This window comes from Micromys minutus, assembly GCF_963924665.1.
Source record: "Micromys minutus genome assembly, chromosome: 14".
In the NCBI taxonomy this organism is placed as follows: domain Eukaryota; kingdom Metazoa; phylum Chordata; class Mammalia; order Rodentia; family Muridae; genus Micromys; species Micromys minutus.
In genome coordinates, this window is record NC_137983.1 from 46,420,773 (window position 1) to 46,446,822 (window position 26,050).

Consider the following 26,050-nt stretch of genomic DNA (forward strand, 5'->3'; position numbering starts at 1 on the left):
TTCCCTAAGGAGGTCACCTTCTCAGAGTTTCTTATATAAAAATTATAAATTATAAAAAATAAGTCTTTTGAACTAGATGGAATGAATATATAAATATAAATGTATATTACACACACAATTATATATATTAAGATCATTTATTCAGTAAATATTTGTTGAATGCTTACTGTGCGCCAAACCTTGTCCTGACTCCGGAATATACGCATGAACAAGTTGGAAAAACCCGTTTTGTTAGGCTTGCCCTCAGGGCCTATCATAAAGGTGAGGACTGACAACAGATTTACATAAGTCCAACTACAGCTATTGCCCCAAAAGGGCACCAGACACATCTAAACCGTGTAAGTGCTGTTAAAAGCCCACTGTTGGCATGCATATCATCATATGCTGTGTTTACTGTGTGCATAATAAATTCATACCTACATAGCACTTCCCAGGACCCACACTGTGAGACCATAGAGGCAAGTCTATTGGCAATTTAAGAGACCTTTTCAGTCATTCTGAGTATGCTTGATTTTGACATTAGGCAAAGTTTTCAAAGCCTAGCCACCTAACAAGCCGAGAGTCCATTGTCCTGAAATAAGATGCAGGGATTGTTGGGCAAACAATAACCATTTTAAGTGTTTGGCTCTGGAAATGACAATCACACGTCCTGGTCGGCCTGGTCTAGTAACTAGAAACGTAAGGTAACACGGCCACGTGAATGCACACACACAGTTGGTCCACAGTGAAGTCTGAATCAAGTTATAAAAAATCTCATAACTCATTCCCCATTTTTAAAGGTAACTAAGGTTTAAAATCTCAAAAACAACCAAAAAGCAATGCTTAATTATAAAACAGAAAAATTCCCATATTGGCTTAGTGTGACTAAGCATTTATCATTTTCATGTGTTTTACAGAAACTTTAAGAAGAACATCAAGTTAAGAAAATCAGTTTAAAACTTTACAGTAATTTTACTATATGTACACCAACACGAATCATCTAAACCTGAAAATAGCCTTCAGTTGTACAATGAAAATTAATTTTCTTGACAGTGACTAAACTATTCATTATTATAAACTTACATACTCATGCTCCAAAGAGCAAAGTCAGGAAAACAAAAATTACAGTGACGAGCACCAAGAGCAGGACATTTGTGCACCAGGGCTTGATTGGTTTGTATTTAAACACAGCTGCTACCAAAGGACCAAAGAGACACACCGGGCAAGAAAAGCCAGGAGGAAAAACAAGGTCTGGGAACAGTGATTTAAAACCAACAACAATAAACCCCGAACAATGCTCTTTTTTTTTTCTTAAATCAATGTGACTTTTTCAAAGTATGTTCATGTCACTTCATCTCTTAGTCACATCCTACAGATCAGAGTGCTGGGTTTGTTAATCTGCTATCACACTGAATAAACAGATGTAGTATGTTTGTTGTGGTAAACCCAAACCATTAGAGCTACATCCAGCAGCCCCTACAACCCAACAACCTTACAACCAATCCAAGTGCTAAAACAGGTTATCAGTGACCTGTGGATTTTAAGAACCTTAGTCTTTACAAGGTGAGTGGGCGTGTGTGTGTGTGTGCATGCATGTGTGATCGTGTGTGTGTATGTGTGTGTGTGAATGTCCATCAGGGCCATGTGATAGACTATGTGCATCCCAGAGAGAACCGAGACACACTAATAAACTGACAATGGTCTACCCAACCCCTAGATCTGGGTAGCCAATACTGAATTAACTGTAAAGTAACCCTGAGATAAACAATGAGGTGATTGGGGGATCTGATGTCACCACAATTGGTGACAGACTGGAAAACCTACACTGAGAAGGCAGCCTTGACCACAGAGGTGTCATGATTCTGGAGGACAGAGGCAAAGGCAGTCACTTTCCAGGACGGTGTCCAGGTGGAGCTCCCTGGTACTTCTCCACAGGGAAGTATCTCCACCTCATCCAGAGTCCTCAAGCTCCCAGAGAATGCCTTCCTGTGGTTCCCAGGCCACACTATCACTGCCTGTCTACCTCCAGCTCAGCCTCTGTCCTACAGGCTCCAAGTTTGAGGTAATGTCATCATGCTATACATACCAAGTAAGGCAACCTGGAGGTGGTACTGGCCAGGTTTTGTTATCAGCAATACTTTTAGTCAGGGGCTTTCTCTACACAACGGGTAACATGAAGGGCATAGAAGAAAGGAATGTGGCTGGCCTATGATAGGAGTGACTTTCTAGCTGATGTCTTGTGAGAGGAAGAAGGAGATCTGCTAACTTTTCCATTTCCCATTTCACACCCTTAGCTTCCACATAAGAGTTCCTAAGGTCCTACACAGTTCATGCCCTTCCGGAACCAGAACTTTCCAACTCCCCCACCTGTGATTACAACTCTGGGCGTGTCTATACTGCTCTGTAATTCAGTTTCAAAATCTTCATTTCATAAACAAAATGATACTGCTGCAGGCTTTAAAGATGCCCATCATGAAATTATCACTTAAAAGCTAGGAAGAACCTGAGGAGTAAATGCATAACATTTTCTTACTCCCTCCTTCCCCATTATGTGGGTGGTAGGTCTGAAGCCCAAGGCCTCTGCATCCTAGGAGGGTGCTCTCCACGGAAGCTGGGCCCAGCCCTCTCTTTTCCAAAGGTATTTCATTTCATCTGGTGGAGGCACGCCTAAGTCTGCTTCCAGTGCCCCCAAGGAAGAGCCTGGTACGGCTTTCTGCAGCTGGATTTTTTTATTTCAGTGCTGTCGGTTCTTAAGCGTCAGGGTAGCCTTTACTTTGTCCATGCGTGCCCCAAGGATGGGCACATTAGATGCAGAGGAAAACATTTACAATTTGGTGAGGTTAAGTCAAGGTGAAAGATGCAATATCACTTCTTCATCCCACAAGGACCTCCGTTCAGGAAATTAATATCCACCACGTTTCAAGTTCTTCTCAGGAGTTCCACACAACACAATTGTAGCATGACTTTAAATGCATATCTGTATTCATTCTTCTGTATTTTCCTATACGTACCCTAAATGTAAGCTTCCGAGACCACATTTTGGGAGAGATTAAGAGTTTTACATTATACTGTGAAGTTCTAACAAATTCTTGGTTTGAGTTTATCTCTTAGTTCAATGTCATGAGACCTTGGCATAATGCAAACATATTGACGAAAAGTATTTCAGGTACAAAATTCTTAGTTTTGTGTCATAAATAAATTGGGGTAAAACCGCAAGCCTTCCACTGAGTCATCTCGGCAAAGGTGGCCCATCTTCTCTGCAAGAAGCAGCCTAGGAACAAAGGAAAAACCCCACAGTGATCTGCCTGTTCAGAAGCACATAACACCATGGCGAGGGGTAAGGGCTTACTGACCTTTCCTTAGCCAGGAGGACAGACATCCCCACAAGCTTGGCAAACTCTTCTGATGTTAAGGATCCTCTTTCTGAAACCTAGTAGCAACACATAACAGAAAACAAAACAAACCCCAAATGAACAAACAAGCAAGCAAAACAAAGCAGCCATGATTAGCCTAGTACGCTCAGAAGAATATACAGTCAGCACGCACAGGAAATGCTTCACTGTGTTTTCTTCTAAAACCCAAATAGCCACTAAAAAAACCAAACCTCTTTATTTCTACAATTTCTACACTTATTTTTATGTGTAAGAGTCTTTTGCCCGCATTGGAGGCACACCACATCTTGCCTGGTGCCTTTAAAGACCAGATGAGGGAGTCAGATCTCCTAGAGTTGGAGTTACGGATGGTTGTGAATTACCATGAGGGTTCTGGGAACTGACTCTAGGTTCTCTGAGAGAGCAAGTGTTCTTAACCACTAGTCCAGGAAAGAATGTGACTAGAGAGCCTGCTCCCAGTGCTGAGCATCAACAAGAAAGCAGGCACCTTTGGTGGCTGTGTCTTGGATGCCTGCTCTTTCCTGAAGTGAATCAGGGGGAGTGGACCTGGGGAGGAGGAGAGGAGGGGGACCTGAGAGGAGAGGAGGGAGGGGAAACTGTGGTGGGGATGTATTGTATGAGAGAGGAATCTATCTCAACAGCAATTTAAAAAAAAGATGTTTAGAGAAACAAAAACTTCAAAACCTTTGACTAAGGATGCCGATTAAATGAACACATCATTATCAATCACAAGCCATTAAGCCTGTGAGTGACATTTTAGCAAAGGTAAACTCAACAGTAAATCCTGCTCCTCAAGTTGCTATGCATTTGGATCTTTGTGACAAGCTCTAAGGGCTGAAGGAAACGGGATTCACGTACTGTCTCCAGGGCTGAGGCCACCATTTCCTCCTCCTTGTGAGTTTGAAGCTCAATTACCATGACACCACTGTCAAAAACCCGGAGCCTGGAAAACAAGTGAGAACAAGGGGTGGACCATCCAGGATGTTCAGCCACGAAGGACATGCAAACCACGCTCTACTTTATTTTATGGCTGGGTCTGAGGACAATCACACAGTGTTTAAGCCATAATGAGCCACGTAACCGTAACAGAATTAAAGAATTCCAGAATTAACAGACAATAAAAGAATGGGCTACAATCAACATAAGTTTTTTCTGGCTTGGGGAGATATTAGGAGAGGAGGAGAACATGCGATTCAGAATTGGACATGTGCACCTCTGAAGGTTCCTGAATTTCCTCTTAGAAATCACAAGGTGTGAATCTGATCTATCCCAGGACACACCCATCCTGATAGGATGAAGGGAAGAGGACAGTAGACGCTTGTGGTACAGGTAAACTCAGGTCACAGACAGCATAACCTCAAGAGGTCATCTTTTTGGCTTGCCATGCACAGTGGTAAGCGTGGGTAGACTCTCGGGTCTGCTCTGTGGGGAAACATGTAGTCAGCAAACTTCCATGAGGATCCCTTTACCTGACAGGCAATTTCAGTGCCTCCAGCATCTTGCACGCATTCACTAAATCTTCTGGTGAGAGCAGCTAATGAGGAAAAGAAATCCAATTAACACTGAAAATCAATAGAGTGGTCCTATATAACTGTAATAATTACTAGAACAGGTAAAAACTCAGTGACATATGACACAGCCTTCATCCCTGAGAATCTAACCAGGGATCTGCACACCCTCCCTGGGACACTCGACGGTTTGGTGCTGCTTTATTCACTGTAGCAAAGAACTGGACTCAACCTACCTACTTGTCCATCAACAGACGAGAGGATAATGGAACGTTGGTGTGTGTGTGTGTGTGTGTGTGAGTGTGTGAGAGAGAGAGAGAGTGTGTGAGTGTACATGTGGGTACCATATAACAGGAGGAAAGAGCGAGAGAGGCTAATCTAAGGGATGAGGAAACAGGTGATGGACACAAATGATAACAAGGTAACTTTTTCTAGTTACAGTTCTGCCATGGGATTTTTGGTTTTGATGGTGGATACGTGTATATAAAATATCCTTGATACTGAAAATTAACATTTAATGTGAAGCCTCATAGCTTTCATTTTGAATGCTAATTCCAACTATAAAGGAGCTCATTGAAGTGTATAGACTTTGGGTCTGGTTAATTTTGGTATGTGATTTTTTATTTATTTAATTTCTATGAGTACACTGTAGCTGTCAAACACACCAGAAGAGGGCATCAGATCCCATTACAGATGGTTGTGAGCCACCATGTGGGTGCTGGGATTTGAACTCAGGACCTCTGGAAGAGCAGTCAGTGCTCTTAACCACTGAGCCATCTCTCTCCAGCCCTTTCAAAGTTATTTTTAATAATAAAAATTAAAAACTGTTTTAGAAAGTAAAAGAGACTGTTATTCATCTAGTACTGTAGGTAACTGATGCATAAGTCAAAAAGGATAAACTAAGAAGCCAAAGACTCCACTGCAGGAGCACCGTCCAACACAGACACGCAGGCCACTGTAGGACTTCACAATTTCTAGGACCCACATAAAAATCAGAAAGGAAAAGGGGCTGGGAGTGTAGCTGAGCAGGAGAACCCTTGCCTAGCATGGGAAGGCTCTGGGCTCACTCTCCTGTTCTGTAATAAAAAATAAAAACAAAGCCTTTTTGACATGGATGCTGACCTCAGTGTATTTATCTTCATACTGTAATCACAACAATTACATGTAGCTCCCAGTGGCCTTTATTTAGATGACATAGCCTTAATAAATAAGCACTGTGGCAGACACAAGCACAGAGTCACAGGGGATGGCTCCAGAGCCAGCCGCTAAGGACAATACTGGTCAAACTGCTGTCTCCAGGTGACCTCAACCAAATTATTTACACCTTAATTTCCTCATCCCCCAATTATCTTCAAGGTGAGGACAGTAAAAGTAGCTGTGTCACCAAGTCACTGAGGGTAAGTGAAGAAACAGGTGGCATGTGCTGATGGACAATCCTGTGTCTGGGGACGTGACGACAGCTGCCCAATGGGACTTGGGAGAGGGTTGGAAAGACATCCATGAGTCATGAAGTGACTGCTTACACACGTCTGCACTGGACTGCGGGGCACCAAGAGCACCAGAGTCCTACAGGCCAACACATCAGCTGTGAGTTGGCAAAGGGATCTGAAGGACAGCTCTGAGTGACACACAGCCAAGGGAGTGAGGCCACTTTGCCTCTGCCCCGTCTATAAAGAAATCCGAGTCCAGCTGAGCTCGAGCAACACACAAGGCCGCTCGGAAGTCACGGCAAATCCAGGAACAGAATCTACTTCTTGGACCCCAGGCCAACCTTTTTTCTCACCACTTTGCTTCTGAAAACAGCTTTGCCGTTTGCACCCTTCCTCAGTGTGTACCCCCTAGAGAGGGGAGTGATCTTCTAGCAAAAAGATCATCTAACTATTCCCTTCTTACCTCCATTCCTCGGGCTCGGTTCACTAAGCAGTACACCTCTGTGAGTGACATTATTCCGCCGCGCTCCTGATTAAGTAGGAGAGAACGAGAGTTTAGCTCTTAACAAGATCCCAACCTAAGTGAAATCACAAATTAGAACACTGCTTTACTTTAAAAAGCTCTATTTATACACTCAGAGCCTATTGACATACTTTGCAGTATTCCAAATTCTATGCAAGGATTTTAATATCATTTAAGTGAAAAGAAGGGAAGTATACCATGTTTCAAAAGGTGTACTTAGTCTTTCTGGCTGCAGACATATAATTCAGATCAAGAAAGATCTGGGAACTTAGGGGCCATGTGTGTTGCCACCATAGCCAAACAATAAGCTCTGAAAGCACCCAAGAGGCCAGAGTAATGGTGGCCACAGGTGTCACTCCTGGGTAAGCTTCAACAAGCATGACACTGGCTAGGTGAGGAACAGTGGGATGAGGCAGAGCCACATGAGACAGAGAAGAAACAAGCCTCTGACAATGCTCAGATGTGTGGACACCAGTCGGTGACCAGCACAGGTAGATAAACCTGGAGCCACCCCATCATGGGCAAGAACACGGAGACCATGACAGAGTCTTGGAGAACCTCTCTGATTCTTCAGCATGAGAGCTGAGAAGAAAGCAGAAGGTACTGGGGGCCAGGTGGCCAGGTGGGTACTGGTGGCTTGAAGGCTCTCAGAGGAAGTGTTGTTAAATGCTAACAAAATTTAATATTTAATGTTTTAATTCGTTTAACTTAGTAAAGGAAGAAAGTATAGAATTAAGTGATACCATGATTTTATAAACCCCAATGAATAATATATCTAGTAATGACTGTCAATGGCTGCTACCTACCTATCTATCTATCTATCTATCTATCTATCTATCTATCTATCTATACATCCATTTTATCTCTCACTGAATATTTATGTGAATACATATAAAAATATAGATAGTACATACCTATTGATTGAAATGTATAGTATCCCCGATTAAATATTGTCATGAAGTTTATACTTATAATAGTTTACAGGGAACAGATAGAATGGCAAACATGTTAATACTACATAGTCAGTCACGCTATACTTTGTAGGATCAGCTACAAGTTTTTTTCTTTTCTTTTCTTTTTTTTTTTTCCAGAAAGAAGTAGGAATTAAGATAAAATAAGAACTTGAGGCTGGGGGTACAACTTAGGCAAATCGTTTTTGCCTAGGATATACAGGATCTTGGTGTTGGTATTTGGCCATCAGTACAAAAAACTAAAACCAAACCAAAAACAACCAAAAAAGAGAGAGAGAGAGAGAGAGAGAGAGAGAGAGAGAGAGAGAGAGAAGAAAGAAAAAAGAAAAAAAAAGAAAAGAAGAAGAAAGTAAAAGGAGAATAAAAGAGAGAGAAGAAATTGGAGAAACAGTGAAGCAAGTGAAAGAATCTGGATGTGAGAAAGCAAGTGAAAAAACAAATGTGTACACCGCCCAGGCCTTGCCACGTGGGTTTTTAGTGTCTAAGTGAGACCTGGTCCTGTAGCTGTGTTTAGAGGATTGCTCTATCACTATGGGTATTAGAGTATCTACATATATGATGACCTGGGATCTACTTTAAAGTAATTCAGAGAGGAGGATTCCTTGGTGACAGTGGGCACACAGGGATCTGCTGTGTGAGTTATTTGGCATATATTTAAAACACCTCTCAAACAAAGCAAACTGCACAGCTATCAGCAGACTAGATATGGAGCCAAGCTCAATGGAGCAAGCCTTTAACCTCAGCTCTCAGGAGGTGGGCAGGTCTCTCAAGGCCAGCCTGGTCTACAGGGGCAGATCTCTCAAGGCCAGCCTGGTCTACAGGGGCAGATCTCTCAAGGCCAGCCTGGTCTACAGGGGCAGGTCTCTCAAGGCCAGCCTGGTCTACAGGGGCAGGTCTCTCAAGGCCAGCCTGGTCTACAGGGGCAGATCTCTCAAGGCCAGCCTGGTCTACAGGGGCAGGTCTCTCAAGGCTAGCCTGGTCTATAGAATGAGTGCCATGACAGCCAGGACTATGGAGAAAGATCCTGTTCTTTAAAAAAAAAAAAAACAGATATGGTCAGATATAGTGGTTCATGTTTACAGTCCCAGCCCTTAGAGAGTCAGAGGTAGGAGGGTGATGAGTTCAAGGCTAGCCTGGGCTACAAAATGAGACCATGTCTCAAAAAACAAACAAGATAGTCTAGAGAGACACTTATTTATACAGAAAAAGATCTTTTAAAAACAGGAAAAACTTCTTATCAAACAGACTTTAAAAGCATACAAACATCTGAAATGGAAACTGAAAGCTATTTTGAAGATTATGAGTCAAAAGCTAATTAATAAGTATACTAACCTAATTTAATATTCCTGGAAGAAAAAGAAAACATGTCATTTAATGTTAACCACACCATGAAAAACCGGCTCTTGAGATTCTGATGACATAAAAATAACTTAGCACAGTTCTGAACATATGCTGGGGCTTGGCTTTACCTACCTCTAAAGGTGCCTGCAGTATTCCAGCCAGCTGTTTGGCCAGTTGCATGTGGTACTGTGTGCCTGAGCCATAGGTTTCTCTGGTAACTGGGTTGGCTATTCCCATACTCAGCAAGTACGACTTAAACCTGATGGTCTATAAGAGAGGAGAAATGCATCAGTAGACTGTGAAACTAGTCTCTCCTCAAACATTCGAGATTCCTCACAAGCTCAGTGTGGCTCAGTTATTTCTCTGGATAGGAATAAAAACATTGCACTAACGAAGCCGAGTCACTGACATTAGGCAGCTGTGCTTGCCACCAAACCTGAACACCTGAACCCAATTCCCAGGCCCTCCACAGTGAAATTGGGAGAACCAATTCTTGCAAGTTGTTCTCTGACCACTACATACATGCTGAACCACAGCTTGCACCAATCAATCAATCAATCAATCAATCAGTCATTCAATCAATCAATGTAATAATAACATTTTTGGAAGGCAGCAAGCTGAGAAGTCACAGACATAGCTCAGTGGGAGAGGGGGAGAACTGGTCAACCTCAAGGACATCACTGCGTTCTATCTGGTGTTTCACCCTGCGAAGATAAGACAAGCTCCCTCACCTCATCTTCTGTGACATCACCCTGCTTCTCTTTAATCTTATTGGCGATTGATTTTGATAACTCCACCATTTCCTTAGCCTGGATAGAAATAAGAGGAAGAACTTTCTGAGAAAATATACACCTGGGATTGTCACAACTGAGTGTGAGTAGATACATGACACATACCTTGACCATCAGTTTGCTCAGGTCTTCAAAGGCCTGAAATGAGAAATGGGGTTTGTGATGCAATCATTTTAAGGAATTGAGATGTTTTAAAGAAACGATACAAACATAAATTTTTCTTACAAATATCAATTTATTATTAACTGTATAAGCAACACATTTACCTCATTAAAAAAAAAAAACCTACTTTAAGAAACTGTAAATGCCCTCAAACTGCAACCAATTTCTTTATAGATTATTATTTACTGCTCTTGGACACACGAGAAAATCTGAATCTGGGGTGTGCTTCAGTGATAGGACAATTTTCTGGCATCTGTGAGGTCCTGGGTTGGGCCATGGATAACACACACACAAGGACACAGACTCACATTGAGTAAAAAAGTCACTGTTTTGGTTCTTTCTTTTCTTGCTACGAGACTAAAAGCTTTGCAGGCTAAGATGACAATGCCCCGCTGCAGGGGTACTTTCTAGTTTTTATTTTTGGACATAATTATTTTGGTTGAAATGCAGGTATGACTTGACTGAGCCTTGGCCTCCGAATGTTAAACCATGACACAGTTTTGCATTTAGTGTCCACGGCACAAGAAACATACAAGTGCCCCTCCCCCCGCCCACCCCAGACAGAGTCAACAAAACTACCTCAGCAGGGTCTACTCTCGGGGTTTCTTCAAACCAAATCAGATATGTTTCTAATAAATTGCTTAAGGTTACTGAAAACAACCACAGCATTTCTCAACTAAGTGATGTGCATGGATACCTATGGTGTTTTTTTTTTTTTTTTTTTTGAAAACCAAATAAGAGCTTATAGTTAACTGAAAACTCAATCCACACAGTGCTCGGACACACAGAGCCCCACCTGCAAAGTTTTTTTTTCTTTTGCTCAAAGAATAGTGTAAGAATAGTCGTGTAAGATCCTTATAGGCAGCTCACTAAGCTAACACTGAAAACAAAAGGAACGTGCACACACCTCACAGGAATTTCCTCAGATAAACAAAGGCTTAGACACTGGGTTCTTATCAGCAAGGGCCAGCAGATGCAGGAAGCCCTTTGTGGGAGGCTCCTAGCACCAGCTATGAAACTGAGTCAATTCTTACATTTAAATCACACACCAACCTAGTTTTCAAAACTAGAACAAAGATGCATGGTGCAATCTTGGATTTTTACATGAACTACACGAACTGTTCATATTTTTATTTTACTTGTATAAGTAAGAACAGTATAAGAAATTACCATTGTGTATTTTCATAGAAGAAATAAACTAAAATTCTGAGTACTCACAGAATACCTCCTTTACCAGTTATAATCAATAAAAAGAAAAATAAATATCACAGTGCCTTAAAAGAACTGGCTATAAAACGTTTTAATTACAAAGCACAAACAAAAGGTTCCTTGCTTTCATTTCTATTATCATTATAAACTATAGAATCAGCAAACTATAAAAAGTGTGGGTAGGCATGTAAAATAAAAAGTTAAGTCAGAGAGATGTGCAGGCCCATCCTATTATTATGTGCTCTGGTTTATGGAGCGTTCTACTTCACACCACAAATCTCCATTTCAATCGTGTGGAAAGGGGACCTGGCTGAAGGCACAGAAACCTGTGTGCTGGTCTGCAGTGGCTGCAGCCTCTGCTCTGGCCATTTATTCATTCCATGGCTGAGTTTTCTGTCTTGGTACTGGGCCTGTCTACCTGGTGATGCCAACACCTACTCAACTTTCTGGTCTTCCTGTTGGTAACAAGTCTTTTTTGACCCCCGAGACATTATGGGCCATGCCATGGGTCCCTCCTATTCAGAATTCTCTCTTCACAAGGTGTTTGTTGTCAATACTACAGTTTGCCTGTCTAGCCAGTGTACTCCCAGAGTAGCCACAGCTCCTCAGGTAGTCCACAGTGTGGGTAACAACTGTTTCCTACATAGATCAGGCTCTGTACAGAGTATGATTTCTGTGCAGAATTCATGTGTGAGAACCCATGAAAATGGAAATAATTTACTTCTTGAAATGGAATAATTTATTTTGTAAATTAAGAACTTTATTTTGAGCATCTCAACAACCTTCAGAAAAAGGAAATCAAAGACTAGGAAACACATCACCATTCCCAACCCTCTCTGTAAGTGTGACTGCAGAGGGAAAACAATGTTTAAACCAGAGAAGCTGAGGTAGATCCACTGTAGGAAAGGGGTCACTACAGAGCCTTAGGCAAGCTAAATATATTCTAAATTATGGGATGGAACCAGTCAAAGCTGTAGGAGGATGTTTAAGGATTACCTCAGAAATGTTTTTGTCAGTTTCTTTTCTTTTTTCTTCAAGTTTCCTTTCAATGCCTACAATTCCAACAGCTCTTACTCTTCCTGGCTGGGGGAAAAAAACAATAGGAGAAATAAGGAGCTCATAAAACATAACAAGAGGGGAAGGAAACAAACCCTTTTTAACTACACTGAGTTTTCAAAGGCGGGAAAGAACCCACAAAGGAAGCGGCATCTTGCTTCCTTTAAAAATACTTGTTTCTTCCTGCTTGCATATTAAAGAAAAAAAAATAAATGTATGATCGACGGCGTGCATGACTTCTCTGTATTTTAGGTATGATTAAATTTCTTATTCATTTTTTATTCCTTGGATATCTATCATTTATCAGATACTTATGAATTTATCAAATATATAAACAACTGTAGCTAAAGTCTCCTAGTTGGCACGCTCTTAGGCTATCCTCACCCCTGAATGCCTGTCCACAGTTGGGTGATTCATTCAGACTAATTTTTAGAAAAAAATTTTTTTCTTACAATTAGAACTCTACTGTTTTGTTTTTAAAAACTTTGTGATCATAGATAGTTCCTCCTCCTCTTTGTGTGTGTGTGTGTGTGTGTGTGTGTGTATGTGTGTGTGACAAGATCTCTTTATGAAGTCCTGGCTGTACTGAAGTCACCATGTAGACCTGACTGGCCTTGAACTCAGACCTGCCAGCCTTTGCCTCCCAAACACTAGGACTAAAGGTGTGCGCCAGCACATGGCCAGAGTCTTCTTACGGTGCACAAAGGTACCGAGATGCAAACACTGAACCAGCTGAGCCTGGTGTCTCACACTCAACCCCAGCACGTGGGAGGCTGAGGGAGGAGGACCCCCCCTCAGGACTGAGGCCAGCTGGGCTGTGCACAAGTTCTAGGCCACCCTGTCTTAAGAACACAAACAAAAACGGAAGGTACTCCATTTACAAAGAGCTTCTAAAACATACCTGGGGCCCCTTATTTGTCTGTAGTGACTGGGAAACTGGTACTGTCTCCCATCTTCTCTGCGTCATTTCCTCTGATAAACGTCTGTAAAACTGCAGTGCAGATGCAAACACTTGAGTGAGTCAGGGGCAGCCATCACACATCCTACAAACATCCCTCCACCGCACGGCTCTGTCCAGGCATCAGTGACAAGACCAGACTGACCAGACCTTACACACCAAAGGAAGTCAAAAGTTGGCTTCAAGGATCAGCTTCAGAAAGCACAAAGAAATCAACACACACACACACACACACACACACACACACACACACGCACGCACACACATGCACCATGCACACAAGAGCTGGCCTTCTACATAGAGCGGAGTTCTTTCCCCACACATAGGTGTTACTAATGTGAAGGCCCTCACTTTAATCAATCCTACACATGTGGAACACTTTCAACCATTTTCCCAGAAAAGCAGCAGAGAATATAAAGTAGAATTTAGGGACAAGACAGATGCAGAAGCACACACCTAAAATCCTGGGTGGGTCAGTTCTAGGTTACCCTCAATTATGTAACAAATTCAAGGTCACTAGGAGTCACATTATACTGTTTCAAAAAAAAAAAAACAAAACAAAACAACATAAAACAAAACCAAAATCAGGGACAAAATGTGGCTAAGCTCAAAAAAAAAAAAAAAAAAAAAAAAAAAAAAAAAAAAAAAAATCAAATATATTTTCCCAGTACAATGAAAACACCTTTGGCAAAGTCACATCAACTGGCTTTGAAGCTGCTCTGTGAGGACACTCAGTGAGTTGCAGAAGACAGCACAAGGGTTAGGTGCGTTTGCCTTATGAACAAGTGTCCAGCACCTTCCTAACTAGGTCCTGTGAACCCTGATACTGGGGCCTCCTACCTGATCATCCTTTGTATGGAGCTAACCAACAGCAGCTGTCCGCTGGTGGCTAACCTGGTATGCCTCATAATACTGTCTTCTGCCATGTTAACGTACAACACAGACTTTCAAATTCAGCTGTACCCATGGACGCTTACCTCAATCTGGCCATGTTCTTTGAAAGAGAGTTTGATGTAGGAGTTCTTACTGCTCTGGAATGGACCGGGCTCTTTGTTAGAAGGAGCTGGATGCAGATGAACCACAATCTTGGCGCTAATAAAAGAGAAAATATGTTGATCATTTTAAAATCACGAATTATGTTTTTATAACGTTTCATTTACTTGCTTACTTATGTGTTGTTTTAGGTAGGATCTCACTGTGCAGCTCTGGCAAACCTGGACCTTGCCTGTAGTCAACCTCCAACACAGAAATCCACCTGCCTTGGCTTCCACATGCAGATTAAAAGTGTGAGCCGCTACAAGTACTGTATTTTAAGCTTCTTTTATATTTTATATAAAAACACTGAATTTCCTAAAAGACATTCTTTTCTAATTTATAATCAGGATCATTAAAGCCTATAAAAATAAAACTCATAAGATATGAACAACAACAAAAAGCAGGCTGAGCAAGGAAGGCATCAGGAGAAAGGCAGTAGGCAGCACCCCCTATTTCCTCTGCATCTGCTCCTGCCTCTTCCTCCATACATTAAAAAAAAAAAAAAGATATGAACTAAATGTTATTGGTTATATAAATGAAACCAAAGTATGGTTTTTAGACATGAATTCAAAGTAAGTTCTTGGCATTTTGAGTGGCTTATGGCTAGGCTTCCCACCTACACAGCCATCTCCTGAGTTTATGGAAGTGCAATGATTTCTACCAAAGCATTCTGCCTACTTAAAAACAACATGTGAAAAGTTATCTGTCAAACAGGCTGGTTGATATTTTGTAAAAACCCATCCAAAGCTAACATTCTCCAGTGTTGTTTTGTTGGAAAGTACCACCCAGGCAGCAATGACCTAGAAGACCTGACAGTTAAAAACAATTTTCAAAGTATGGCGGACCTAGGGAGACGAGCTTCTATCATGCTTGTGAGTAGCATCACTTTCAGTACATTAAATATACTCCCAGGCCTGTCTCACTGTGGTCCAGCCTAGTCCACCTGATCCTCCCTTCCATGCACCCTGCCTCAACACCCACATCTAGACATTAGAATAAGGAAAGGCACCCCATGTCCATGGACTGGTAGAATTAAAACTGTGAAAATGACCATCTAACCAAAAGCTATCTACAGATTCAACAAAATCCCAATCCAAATCCACTGAAACAGAAAGCAAAACAAAAACACCAAACTATCCTGAATTTCAAATGGAACCAAAAAAGACCCCAGATAGTAAAAAAAAAAAAAAAAAAAAAAAAAAGTGAAGGAAAAGGCTTCTAGAGAGGAGAGGCTGAGAGGCTACCATGGAGATCTGTACAGAGCCATAAATATAAAGAAATTACGGCACTGGCCCCCAAACAGACATGTAGGCAACAGAGCAAAACTGAAGGTACAAACACAAACACACATGACCTCAGAGACTTCATAGTTGACAAAGATGAAAACAGACAGAAAACCCCAAAAAAAAAACAAAACCCCAAGTTGGAGAAAACATCCTTAGCAAATAATGCTGGGGAACCTGGGTGTCCACACACAACAGAATGGAATTAGACCCGTACCCACCGCCTTGTTAGAAAACTAGCTCCAAACAGATCAAAGACCTAAATGTAAAACACCAACTGCGAGAAGAAACACAGGCACGGCCCTCCATGACATGGGGGTAGTGAAGGAGTAAGACTTTCTGAGTAAGGCTCTATTTGCTCAGGAATCAAGGCCAACAACTAGTAACTAGAAAGTTTCTGAACAGCTAAAGAATTAGGCAGTGGTGATACACATCTTTAATTCCAGGATTCAGGAGGCAGAGCCTGGTGAGTCTCTGAGTTCGAGGCCAGCCTGAGCTACAGAGAAAGTTCCAAGATATCTAGGGTGACTGCAGAAAAACCCTGTCTCAAAAAGGCAAACAAACAAACAAACAAATAAATAAAGAGAAGAATAAGAAGAAGAAGAAGAATCAATCGAGTGAACAGGAAGCCCACAGAATGAGAGCGAATCACTATAAGCTATACGTTGATGAGGAATCTATCTCACATCTATCTATCTCTGTGTTTCCTCTGATGACAAATGAGCCATTCAAAAAACACACTTGGGCTCTGAACAGAGATTCTCAAAAGAAATATCCTCCCAAAATGTTCACTTTCCCTAGCAATTGGGGAAATGCAATCAAAACAACTCTCCGGTCAGACTGGCAAAGATAACGAAACAACTGACAACCAATGGTAGAGCTGATGCAGGAAAAGGAAAGCCTCATTCGTTATCGTCGGGGTTGCAATGTGGTGCGGCCGCTGTGGAAATCAATGTGGAAAACCCTTTAAGAAGCTAAAGCCAATCTACATATGACCCAGATACATCACTCCTTGACTTATTTCCAAAGTCTGGACATCTTACTCCACAGACAGTTGCTTATTCATGCTTCACTGCTGCTCTGTCCATAACACCCGGGAAATGGAAACAACCTAAATGTCCTTCAACCAGCAAAGAGATCATTAAAATGTGGCGCACACACTGCGGAATACTCTTTAGCTGTAAAGAGAAAGGAAATCGTGAGCTTTGCGGGTAAGTGGATGGAAGTAGAAAAGATCATATTGGTCGCAGTAATTCAAACCCAGAAAGACAAGGGCCACATGCCCTCTCTCATCTGGGGCTCTTAAGCTCTTCAGATTCTCTAGTGCAAGCATGGATCTGTGGTAAGAGCGGAATCAGGAAAGCAAAGGGGGCCACAATGAGGGAAGGGCAACAGAGAAGGCATGTGAATAACAGGCTACTGATGTGAGGGGAAAACAGACAGGGGGAGGGGAGGAGGGTTTAGTCAGGGATATCGAAGAAGATAAATAAAAATGAAGGGGGTGATAAAAAACAGTACGATGTCTGAGCCACAGACTATCTAACAAAAACCCCAACACCAGCCATGAGAAGCCCTGCTTTGAGTGGTTGCTCAGAGCTGTCTGGTGACTCTTCAGACAGTCTAGGCTGCTGCTGTTGCCCTTGACAGTCTCTCAGAGGTGGGAGGTGAGAACACCACACACTTCAGACACACGGGGGGGGGGGGGATCCCGCTGAGGTCAAGCTTCCAGAAAGTGACATTCTAAGGAGCAACCATAGTCCTACCCAGCTCTGACCCTAAGATCCATAACGAGGAATAATAATCCTAAGGGAACGGGGTTATCAAAAAGTTATCAGCAACAGCAGTTCTTTCCCTCAGATACGGTGTTCCTGGGTTTAAATGCTGAATAATGCACACACACGAGAGTCAAGTGTGCTTGTGCAAACACACATGGGAATAATGCACACACACCAGAGTCAAGTGTGCTTGTGCAAACACACATGGGAATAATGCACACACACCAGAGTCAAGTGTGCTTGTGCAAACACACATGGGAATAATGCACACACACCAGAGTCAAGTGTGCTTGTGCAAACACACATGGGAAAAGCAGGGCCCTGTTATTCATTATGTCACAAGGCGGGTACAGCACGTCTTACTACTTTATTCAGACTTCAAAATGAACAGAAGGTGGAAACACACCCTTAAAGGACCTACGGACCAGTGCTGTGACGGGAAAAGGTTTTGTGTGTGAAGACTGTTAGACCTCACCTCTTCCCAATTCCAGCCGCCTGCTCCTCGATGAACACAATCTGAGACAGGGGGATTGCCATGCAGCACTCCTAAGAGGAAACCAACAGAAAAAAAAAGCTGCGTGACACCGTCAGAGAATTGAGTCCAGCCGTGCTAGAGCGCTGTGCCCTTTGAGGTACTGAAAAACGGCGCTGTATTCTTAAAGAGACAAGGCACACACCTGGCATGAGCTCTACCACAGCTGCACCACCAGTCCCCTTAATCAATGTCAGGAAAATTTAAAGACAATTCCATGCTGGCATTTTGGTGCACGGGAAAACATCAGAAGAGTCTTAAAGGCAAGCGCAGGACTGACAAGATGGCTCAGTGGGTAGAGGTGCCTGCCCCCAAGTTTAGTTAAACTTGAGTTCAGTCCCTAGGACTCATGAGGTGGAAGAGAGAGCCAGTGTGTAAGCTAACCATCTGCTGGTTAACCTCGTGTGCACAGTGGTATGCCCACACTCTCACACACACAGTAGTAATAGATAAGGTGTGACACATCTCTAGCCTCAGTTCTTGTGAATCTGAGACAGAAGGCGACAGGCTTCAGCCTGAGCTACACAGTGATAACTTGTTTCAAAAAATAAAAGTAAGTGGGCTGCAGACATGGCTTAGCAGTTAAGAGCATTTGCATCTCTTGCAAAAGACCAGAGTTCAGCTCCCCACAGCTATGCTAGGCAACTGATGATCACCTGTCAGTCTAGTTCCAGGGAATCCAATGCACTCTTCTGCCCTTCCTGGGCATCTTCATACATGTGCACATACATGTAAGTACATGCACATACACATGAGTACATACATGTAAAGAAATAAACTAATAATATATCATTTTTATGTAAAATAAAACAATTATAGCTACCTTTGGCTTTTTTGTAGTTGGTATATTTTTTCAAGTAAAATTTACGAGAACAATTTTTGAATATCTCTTTTGTAAAACATGATCTATAGCCAAGATAAAGTAATTTACCATTTGCACTGTTCAAACTTCTGGTTTGAGGTAATTTTTTTTAATATGAAAAACAAAAACAGAACAATTCTAAGGGATGTATTTTATGTGGGTGGTTTTCCAATTTTTTTTTTTTATAATTTCCTCCCTTTAGCTATGTAGATATGAACTCATGTATATACATTTAAGAGAAAAATACTAATGTAGCTTTGTTATTTACAATATAAGTTCACTTCTAGTGGCACGTGCGTATAATTCAAGGTACTTGAAGGAGTAAAAGGGACCTCTTGAGTTCAAGGTTAGGCAAGGCATCATGGCAAAAACTTTGTTTTAAAAAAAGTTAAATTTAATTTAAATCATTATACTGACTGGTATATAATAGGTCTAAGAATTAAAAACTGGCTTCTTTTTAGTTAACATTTAATTGTACATATTAGTAGGTTTCACTTTTTAAGCATGCGTGTACATGGATGTAACAGCCCATGGTGCATGTGTAGTGGCCAAAATCGCAAACATGAGTTCTCTAGTGCTACCATGGGCTGGCTGTCTGGGGACAGAGGCCAGGTCCTCCGTAGCTCTGCAGGTCTGGGTCTTCACAGTGACATTTCCATATGTGCACACATCTTACCAATCATGTCCCCCTTCCCTGTAACCTCCCCCCTCCCTGCCTAAATGGCCTCTTTCTATGGTAACTTAAAGGTTACACAAAAATTAATCAACATCTAGTTTCCTGGGCATCTCATCAGCATCTAAAGATTTTCCTTCTGCACATGATTTAAAAATCTTTACATAACATTAACAGACCAATGAATGCAAAGGGGGTGGTATCATCCTCAAGAGGGGAGAAGTGGATCTTAAAGGACGAAGCCAGACACTGCAACAGTTAACACTCTTCTGTTGTGGATTTGGTTTACTGCTTATATTATGTTAACTGGGTTCCAAAATTACACAGGAATTTACACGTCTGTCTGTGAGTCTCTAAGGGTCCCTGCCCTAAGCTGGGTGCCGGTGGCCAATGGCTGGGCAGGGAGACAGAGGTGGGACTTCAGATTTCCCTATCAAGGAAACCAATGGAAGAAGGATTTAGAACTGCCATGATGGGGAAGCAGGAAGACTGCGCAGGAAGGCTGGAGGAGCAAGAGCATGCAGCCATGTAAGAGTCGGGGAACAACAGCCCCAAGGGGCCCCCCTTTTGGGTTTGAGGTATCAAAGATGGAATATAAATGTAATAATTAACTAATTAATTAAAAGTAATTAATAATTCTGAAGTAATTAGAGGGAGGCATTAGCAACATGGAAGTCTGGGAGTGGCCCAGCCATGGAGCTGCATATTAATAATAAGGCTGGTGCGTGTGTGTCTTTTACTTGAGAATCCACAACATTGGGCAGTAGAGAGAAGAAACGTGTGTGCACCCCCAGGGGAGTTTAGAGCAGACTAAAATACTACCACGGCACTCTTCCAAAGGATACACTACAGTTTACAGTTCATCTTGGTACTAAGCACTCATGGTGAGGAGCTGGAGAGATGGATCAGTGGTTAAGAGCACTGGCTCTCTTCCAGGAGACCCAGGTTCAATTCCCAGCACCCACATGGTAGCTCACAATCATCTATCTCCAGTTCCAAGAGATCAGAGACCTCTTGTGTCCTCCATGGGTACGGCACACTGGTGCACTGACTTAGGCACTCAACACTGTAACGCAGCTAGAGCTGGGGAATGATTAGGAAAATAATGGTAAGATTATTTGAGATTCTAGACTAGACATCTTACTCTGCTGACAGCTTTCAAGTTAAAACTCTTTGGAGTGAAGACACATACACTCTGTACACATACACTTCACCCTCTCTAAGAGCTATAAAATCAGGGTCAGGAGTCCCTGCCTCAGTGATACAGAGGATGGCGAATCCCTGCAGCCGAATGCTCCTGCTTTGCAGGAATCCGGTACTTACTATCTTTTTACGGCTCCTCACAGCTGATGAGAGGATTCCTCTCCCCTACACTGAACCGAGCGGTAAGAGCGACTCACTGGTGTTTGAAAGCCTAAGAGCTAAGCATCACTGCACTCAGGAGAAGAGGCAGATAGATCTCTTTTGAGGCCCAGCTGGTATACGCAGCAAGTTCAATGTCAGACTAGGCTAGAGAGTAAGACCCTGTCTCAGAACAAAACAAAGGAGAGTAAACAAACTGAAACTCTTGAATGGGGGCAGCTGAGGTGGTTATTCCCTGAGGAAGCAAGCACTCGGAGAAGTCAAACCAAGCCCTCCGCCCATTCACACCCCCATTGCACAGATAACTAAACAAATTCCAGAGCGGATGCTGAAAGAGTCTCTTACATTATTTTTCTGGTCTCTCCAAATCAGCCGGTGTGTACTAAGGAGAAGAGTCCCAGCATCAAATTTTATCTAAAACGATAAGATCATTACAAAAATATCAATACCATTCCATATTACCCAGATTTCCTTACTCAGTAAGCATTCAATATGGAATTAGTAAACATTGTAGAACAAGGATTATCACAAATTAAAAAGCAAAGCTATATACTTTATAAAATAAGCTATATATCATAAGATCTGATTCTCAGGTGCAGGGGTCAAAGGCATGCACCCCCATTCCTGGCTCGTCATCCAGATTTCAAAATAGTCAAAGTGTGATAGGCACACAGAGAACCAAAAGTCTCTAGACTGATTTCTTTTTAAAATAGAAAAAGAAAGTTGAAAAATATACACTGTATTTCAATTCATATATGTACATGCATACATATAACATATGTGCATACCTACTGATTGTGTGTGTGTGTTTATTGCCCCCCACTATGCCAGTATTTTGAGTTAGAGTCTTTGGGAGGTGCTTATGCTTGGTCAAGGGACAGGGACCCAGTGCTGGAGCAGAGTCACTGTATAGATACAAGCCGTCTCTGCAGGCAGGAAACCAGGGAAGGCTGAGCTGCACACAGCTGTGTGCAAGGCAAGAAGATGGGCCTCAAAGCCCCAGCCTCCCAGCATCTGCCTAGGACACTCCCACCTCAGAACTGTGAGGAAGAAAGTTCTAGGCCTCTGCGCTTAAGTCGGGAGCAGTATTATAACAACCCGACTGAATAAGGCACGCCTCAGAGCTGTTGAACTGTTTTAAAACCTCTAATGTGGGCTGGGGATATACCTGTTGATAAAGTGTCTAGCATACATGAAGCTGGGGTGGGTCCCCGGCACCACAGACACTGGCATGGTCAGCTTGAGCCATGTAAGACCCTGTTCTTTCTACTTCCCTTCAAAAACGAAAAATAAAAAGACGGTCTCGAAATCATGAAAAGGATGTTGAGTGTGTGTGCACGTATGTGTGTGTGTTTGTGTGATACATACACATACATAGTCATACCTATCTACCTGCTGGAGGTTATTATTTCTCTAAATACCAGGGAGCAGAATTTGCCATAGAACCAGGCTGGCTTGAATGATTTCCAGGCGTGTTTAGTTATCTCTAAAGTTACAAGGCTCGACCTATTTGAAGGCTATCTCATACCACACACTTATGAAGAAAGATTTTTAGTAAGGATTCAGTTCATTACAAATAAGGACAGAATTCTTCTGTTTAAAACGATGTGGTTAAGAATGTTTGTTTTAACGTTTGTTATAACCCAGACAAAAATCAAAGTGGGGGGAGCCATGAAGCTGGGTATCATCTTCTAGTTGAACTTGCTTCTGGTAGAGGGCGAGTCAGTTTTCTTCAAGGATCAGGCCTCTGAGAGGCCACCCATGCTCTCGTAGATGGGACAGCCTACAGCCCCAGTGGACAGTCTACAGTGAACAACCCTGCAGCCCCGGTGGACAGCCCTAGAGCCCCAGTAGATGGCCCCACAATCATACACATACTGGCAGCACTTAAGTGGACTCAGTGGGTTTAAAAAAAACCAGAGACCATGAAATTAGGAGGAGCAGTGACAGTGGGGATAGAGGAGGAATGGATGGGGAGGGAGTTCGATCAGTACACTATATGCATGTAAGAAATTCTCAAACTGGGAAAAAAATGTATTAAATAAGTAACTAGTAAGGGCCTTATCAAGTATCATTCTATAAAACCGTGAACATTTTTTACATGTTTGTTTTTGTCTGTTTACTGTGCACATCTATGTGGATATGGCACACATCCAAAGGTTGAGACAACTTTCAGGAGTTGGTTCTCCCAGCATCTGAGACCTGGGGATCTAACAGGTTGCTGTTGGCGGGTGCCTTCCCTGACTGAGCCACTTTGCCAGCCTTGTGTCATCCATCCCCCTACCCTGCTTTTTGAGACAGGCTTTCTCTGTGTAGCCCTGGCTGTTCTACAACTTACTCTGGAGACCAGGCTGGCCTGGAACTCACAGAGATTCACTCGCTTCTGTCTTGGATCATTTTAAAATAGAAGGTAAATTATGTATTGTGTCAAGGAGCAAGAGGAAAGGTGAAAGGCTGTTGCTGCCGTGAACAGATTGTCCAATCGTTCCCTTTTCGGGTCTCCTGTGGATTATTATCTCAACCCGACTCACTAGTTAGGCTGGTTTATATTTACTACGAAAACCCATAACGATCTAAGTTTACTTAAAAAGTAAATCAAACTTTATTGAAGCAGTCGCGGATAAGAGTTTGCCTCAAAAACAGTAGCACAGGCCACACCCTAAGTCGGAGGACCTGGGTTAGCTGTAAGCACTGACTAGGAAAAAGTGTATCAAAGTACAGAGGGAGGCTTTATTTCCATAGCAGCGAGGAAGTTGGAATGCAGCAAGTGAGAACTGGAATCTAAAAGTGCTTTCGGGGACGCGAGCTCTTTTCCCACTCCTGATTTCAGGTCATACATTTAATTCAGAACAAGATGGCCTGTGGTTTCCAGGTACAAATGCCTTGGATTCGGTGTTTTCTCCCACCCTTTGCGAGCCCGGCTCTTAGGATTTAAGCTTGCATTCCAAGGCCAGGGCTTACTACATTACTTCATAGAACAAACGAAGCCTCAAGCCCACTTCCTAAAGTAATTATAAGGCAAACAGAAAACCCCAAGGGGCTGGACCCTGCTGCCTCCTTCGGAAATCCTTTAGGGCGAGGGACCCGGGCTCAGCCCAGAACAAATCATCACGGGTCCCGCAGGAGGGTGGGGACAGCGTTCCGGTGGCGCTCTCGCCACAAGGCGGAACTGCGCTGTCCCGGGCTCCGACGAGCCGAGACCTCCGCTCCCCCGCGCCCCGGCTCGGCCGTCCACTGTGCAGCGGGAGCGGCGGGCCGAGGCCGGCGGCCCAGGGCCGAGGGTGAGGCCCAGCCCAGCACGAGGGCCCCCGGGAAGGGGCGGTCTCCGCCCTACCTTCTCCTCGCCGTCGTAGACGCGCACCCCGCGCTGCTGGATCACTAGGGTCTCATTGATCTCCAGGAGGCCGCTGGTCCACACGAAGCGGTCCATGGCCGCCACCGGGCCGGCCTCTGCCGCTCGCCGGTGCTCCCAGGCTGCGAGCGGCGCCCCTGGTGGCCGGCGGGGGTGGGGCAGGCGGCGTGAGGGTGCGCCCCCTGGCGACGGCCACTCGCGTGCACACTTGTTCCCCTGTTGACTTGCTTGTTACAAGCTGTAAATGACATTTTTTTCTTCCCTTCCCAAATAAGCGTTACCAGCAGGAATTGTGTTTAATATATCTGTAACCAGTATGTTATGTAACATCCTCTTCTCCGGTTTTTGTTTTAGTCTAATTTTTATTACGTTCTATCTATTTTATGAGTGTGTGAGTCGGAGAACGTGCAAACCTGTGGGAGTCAGAGGACTCTTAATGAGAGCTGCTCCTTTGACCCTGTGGATCTTGGCGATCCAAGTCAGGTTATGAAGCTTCGCAGCAGGCACCTCACCCACCTACCCACCTATCTTTAAAAAATAGTGAGCCCTGGTTCCAGATCGATGGAGGTGACACAGAGGAGGTGACGCAGAAAGAAAGCATAAACCAACTCCAAGTATTCTTACTACGGATAATGAAGGGTTTCAGTCTCTCCTAGGGACTGGAGACTGCTCACATAGTGCAGGGGGAGGTGTATAGGGACGAAAAGGGGGAACTTCCGGGATGGAAGAATCCAGCAGCGGGTCTATTCCCCTGCAGGTCAATGTGATGGATTCCATTGAGGTCGACTTGCTGATCTTATCAGAGGCTTCCTCCATCCCGGCATCCCACGGGTGCGATTGGTCAACTTTTCTGTCTGCAGTTTCTCAGCCCACATGGAAGCCTTTAGGTCATTAACCCTTCAATGTGTATGGGAGTTTTGCCTGCATGTGTGTCTGTGCACTGGATCCCTGACTGCTGCTCAGGCTTTAATTATTATTCTAATGTAAAAAATTTACATAGTTCTTTCTTTAAACCAGGCCTGGTACTACACATCTGCAATCCTAATCCCACCACTTGGGGAGCGTAGGCAAAGGGAGTGTTCCAGATCAGCCCGATATACATACAACAGATATCCTTGCAGGCAAAGTACCCGTACACATAAAGAACAATTTTTAAAAAGGAGTCTTTGCCAGTCAAAGCATTTTTCCTTGTATTTTCTTCTGTAGCTTTCCTTATTATATGGGCGTATGTTTCATCTCGAGGTTGGCAGGCTTTGTTTTGTATAAAGTTGGGGTGAAGATCAGGTTAAGTTTTGAGTGTCGAAGTTCAGTAACCACAGCTGTGTGTCACAAAGTTGTTTTTGGAAACTGTAAATGTCAATTGGCTAGCTGAGGCAGGGTCACCTTTCTGAAACCTACCATGTCCCAGTGTTTGTCTTTATGGCACTCTGTCTGGGTTATCATGGTTTCTGAAGTCTTGAAAACAGACCCAGGTTCCTGCTCCGACTTGGTGCTCTTTCATGACTGCCTTGCCTACTCCAGACCCTTTTGCATCTTGTTCATCTTTAGAATAACAAGATCGGACCTTCTATCCAAGTGTATATTGTTCATTTAGTTCTTGTAATTTCTCCCGGTTATACTCTTCCACAGAATGGTTTTGCCAGAGCCTCCTACTTCCTGAATTCTGTGAGATTCTTTTCAATACCCACCTTACCGGGTCTCTGTAGGGTCACCCCTGTGGGTCGCTTTCTTTCCCAGACCTTCATAATTGTGTCCTTGGGACTGACACACCCTGTTCTCTCACAAACACGTTTCTTGTTTCATGTACCCACAGGAGAAGCTGATCGCAACCATCACATGTGTGTAGTTTATAGACA

The 26,050-nt window shown here is 43.1% G+C and overlaps 1 protein-coding gene across 1 annotated transcript; it reads right to left on the minus strand.

The window, feature by feature from the left end:
* Positions 1-162: 162 nt before the first annotated feature.
* On the minus strand, positions 163-24,304 carry VPS36 (vacuolar protein sorting 36 homolog). The gene is made up of 14 exons (XM_080928497.1): positions 24,177-24,304; positions 21,188-21,256; positions 17,889-17,959; positions 14,298-14,412; positions 13,264-13,353; positions 12,303-12,389; positions 10,041-10,073; positions 9,876-9,953; positions 9,277-9,411; positions 6,773-6,838; positions 4,841-4,905; positions 4,230-4,314; positions 3,333-3,409; positions 163-3,250 (listed from the first exon to the last, which is right to left on the minus strand). Exons 1-14 carry the CDS (start codon positions 24,270-24,272, stop codon positions 3,157-3,159), a joined length of 1,161 nt encoding a protein of 386 aa, XP_080784623.1. The 5' UTR covers positions 24,273-24,304; the 3' UTR covers positions 163-3,156.
* Between the last annotated feature and the right edge of the window lie 1,746 nt (positions 24,305-26,050).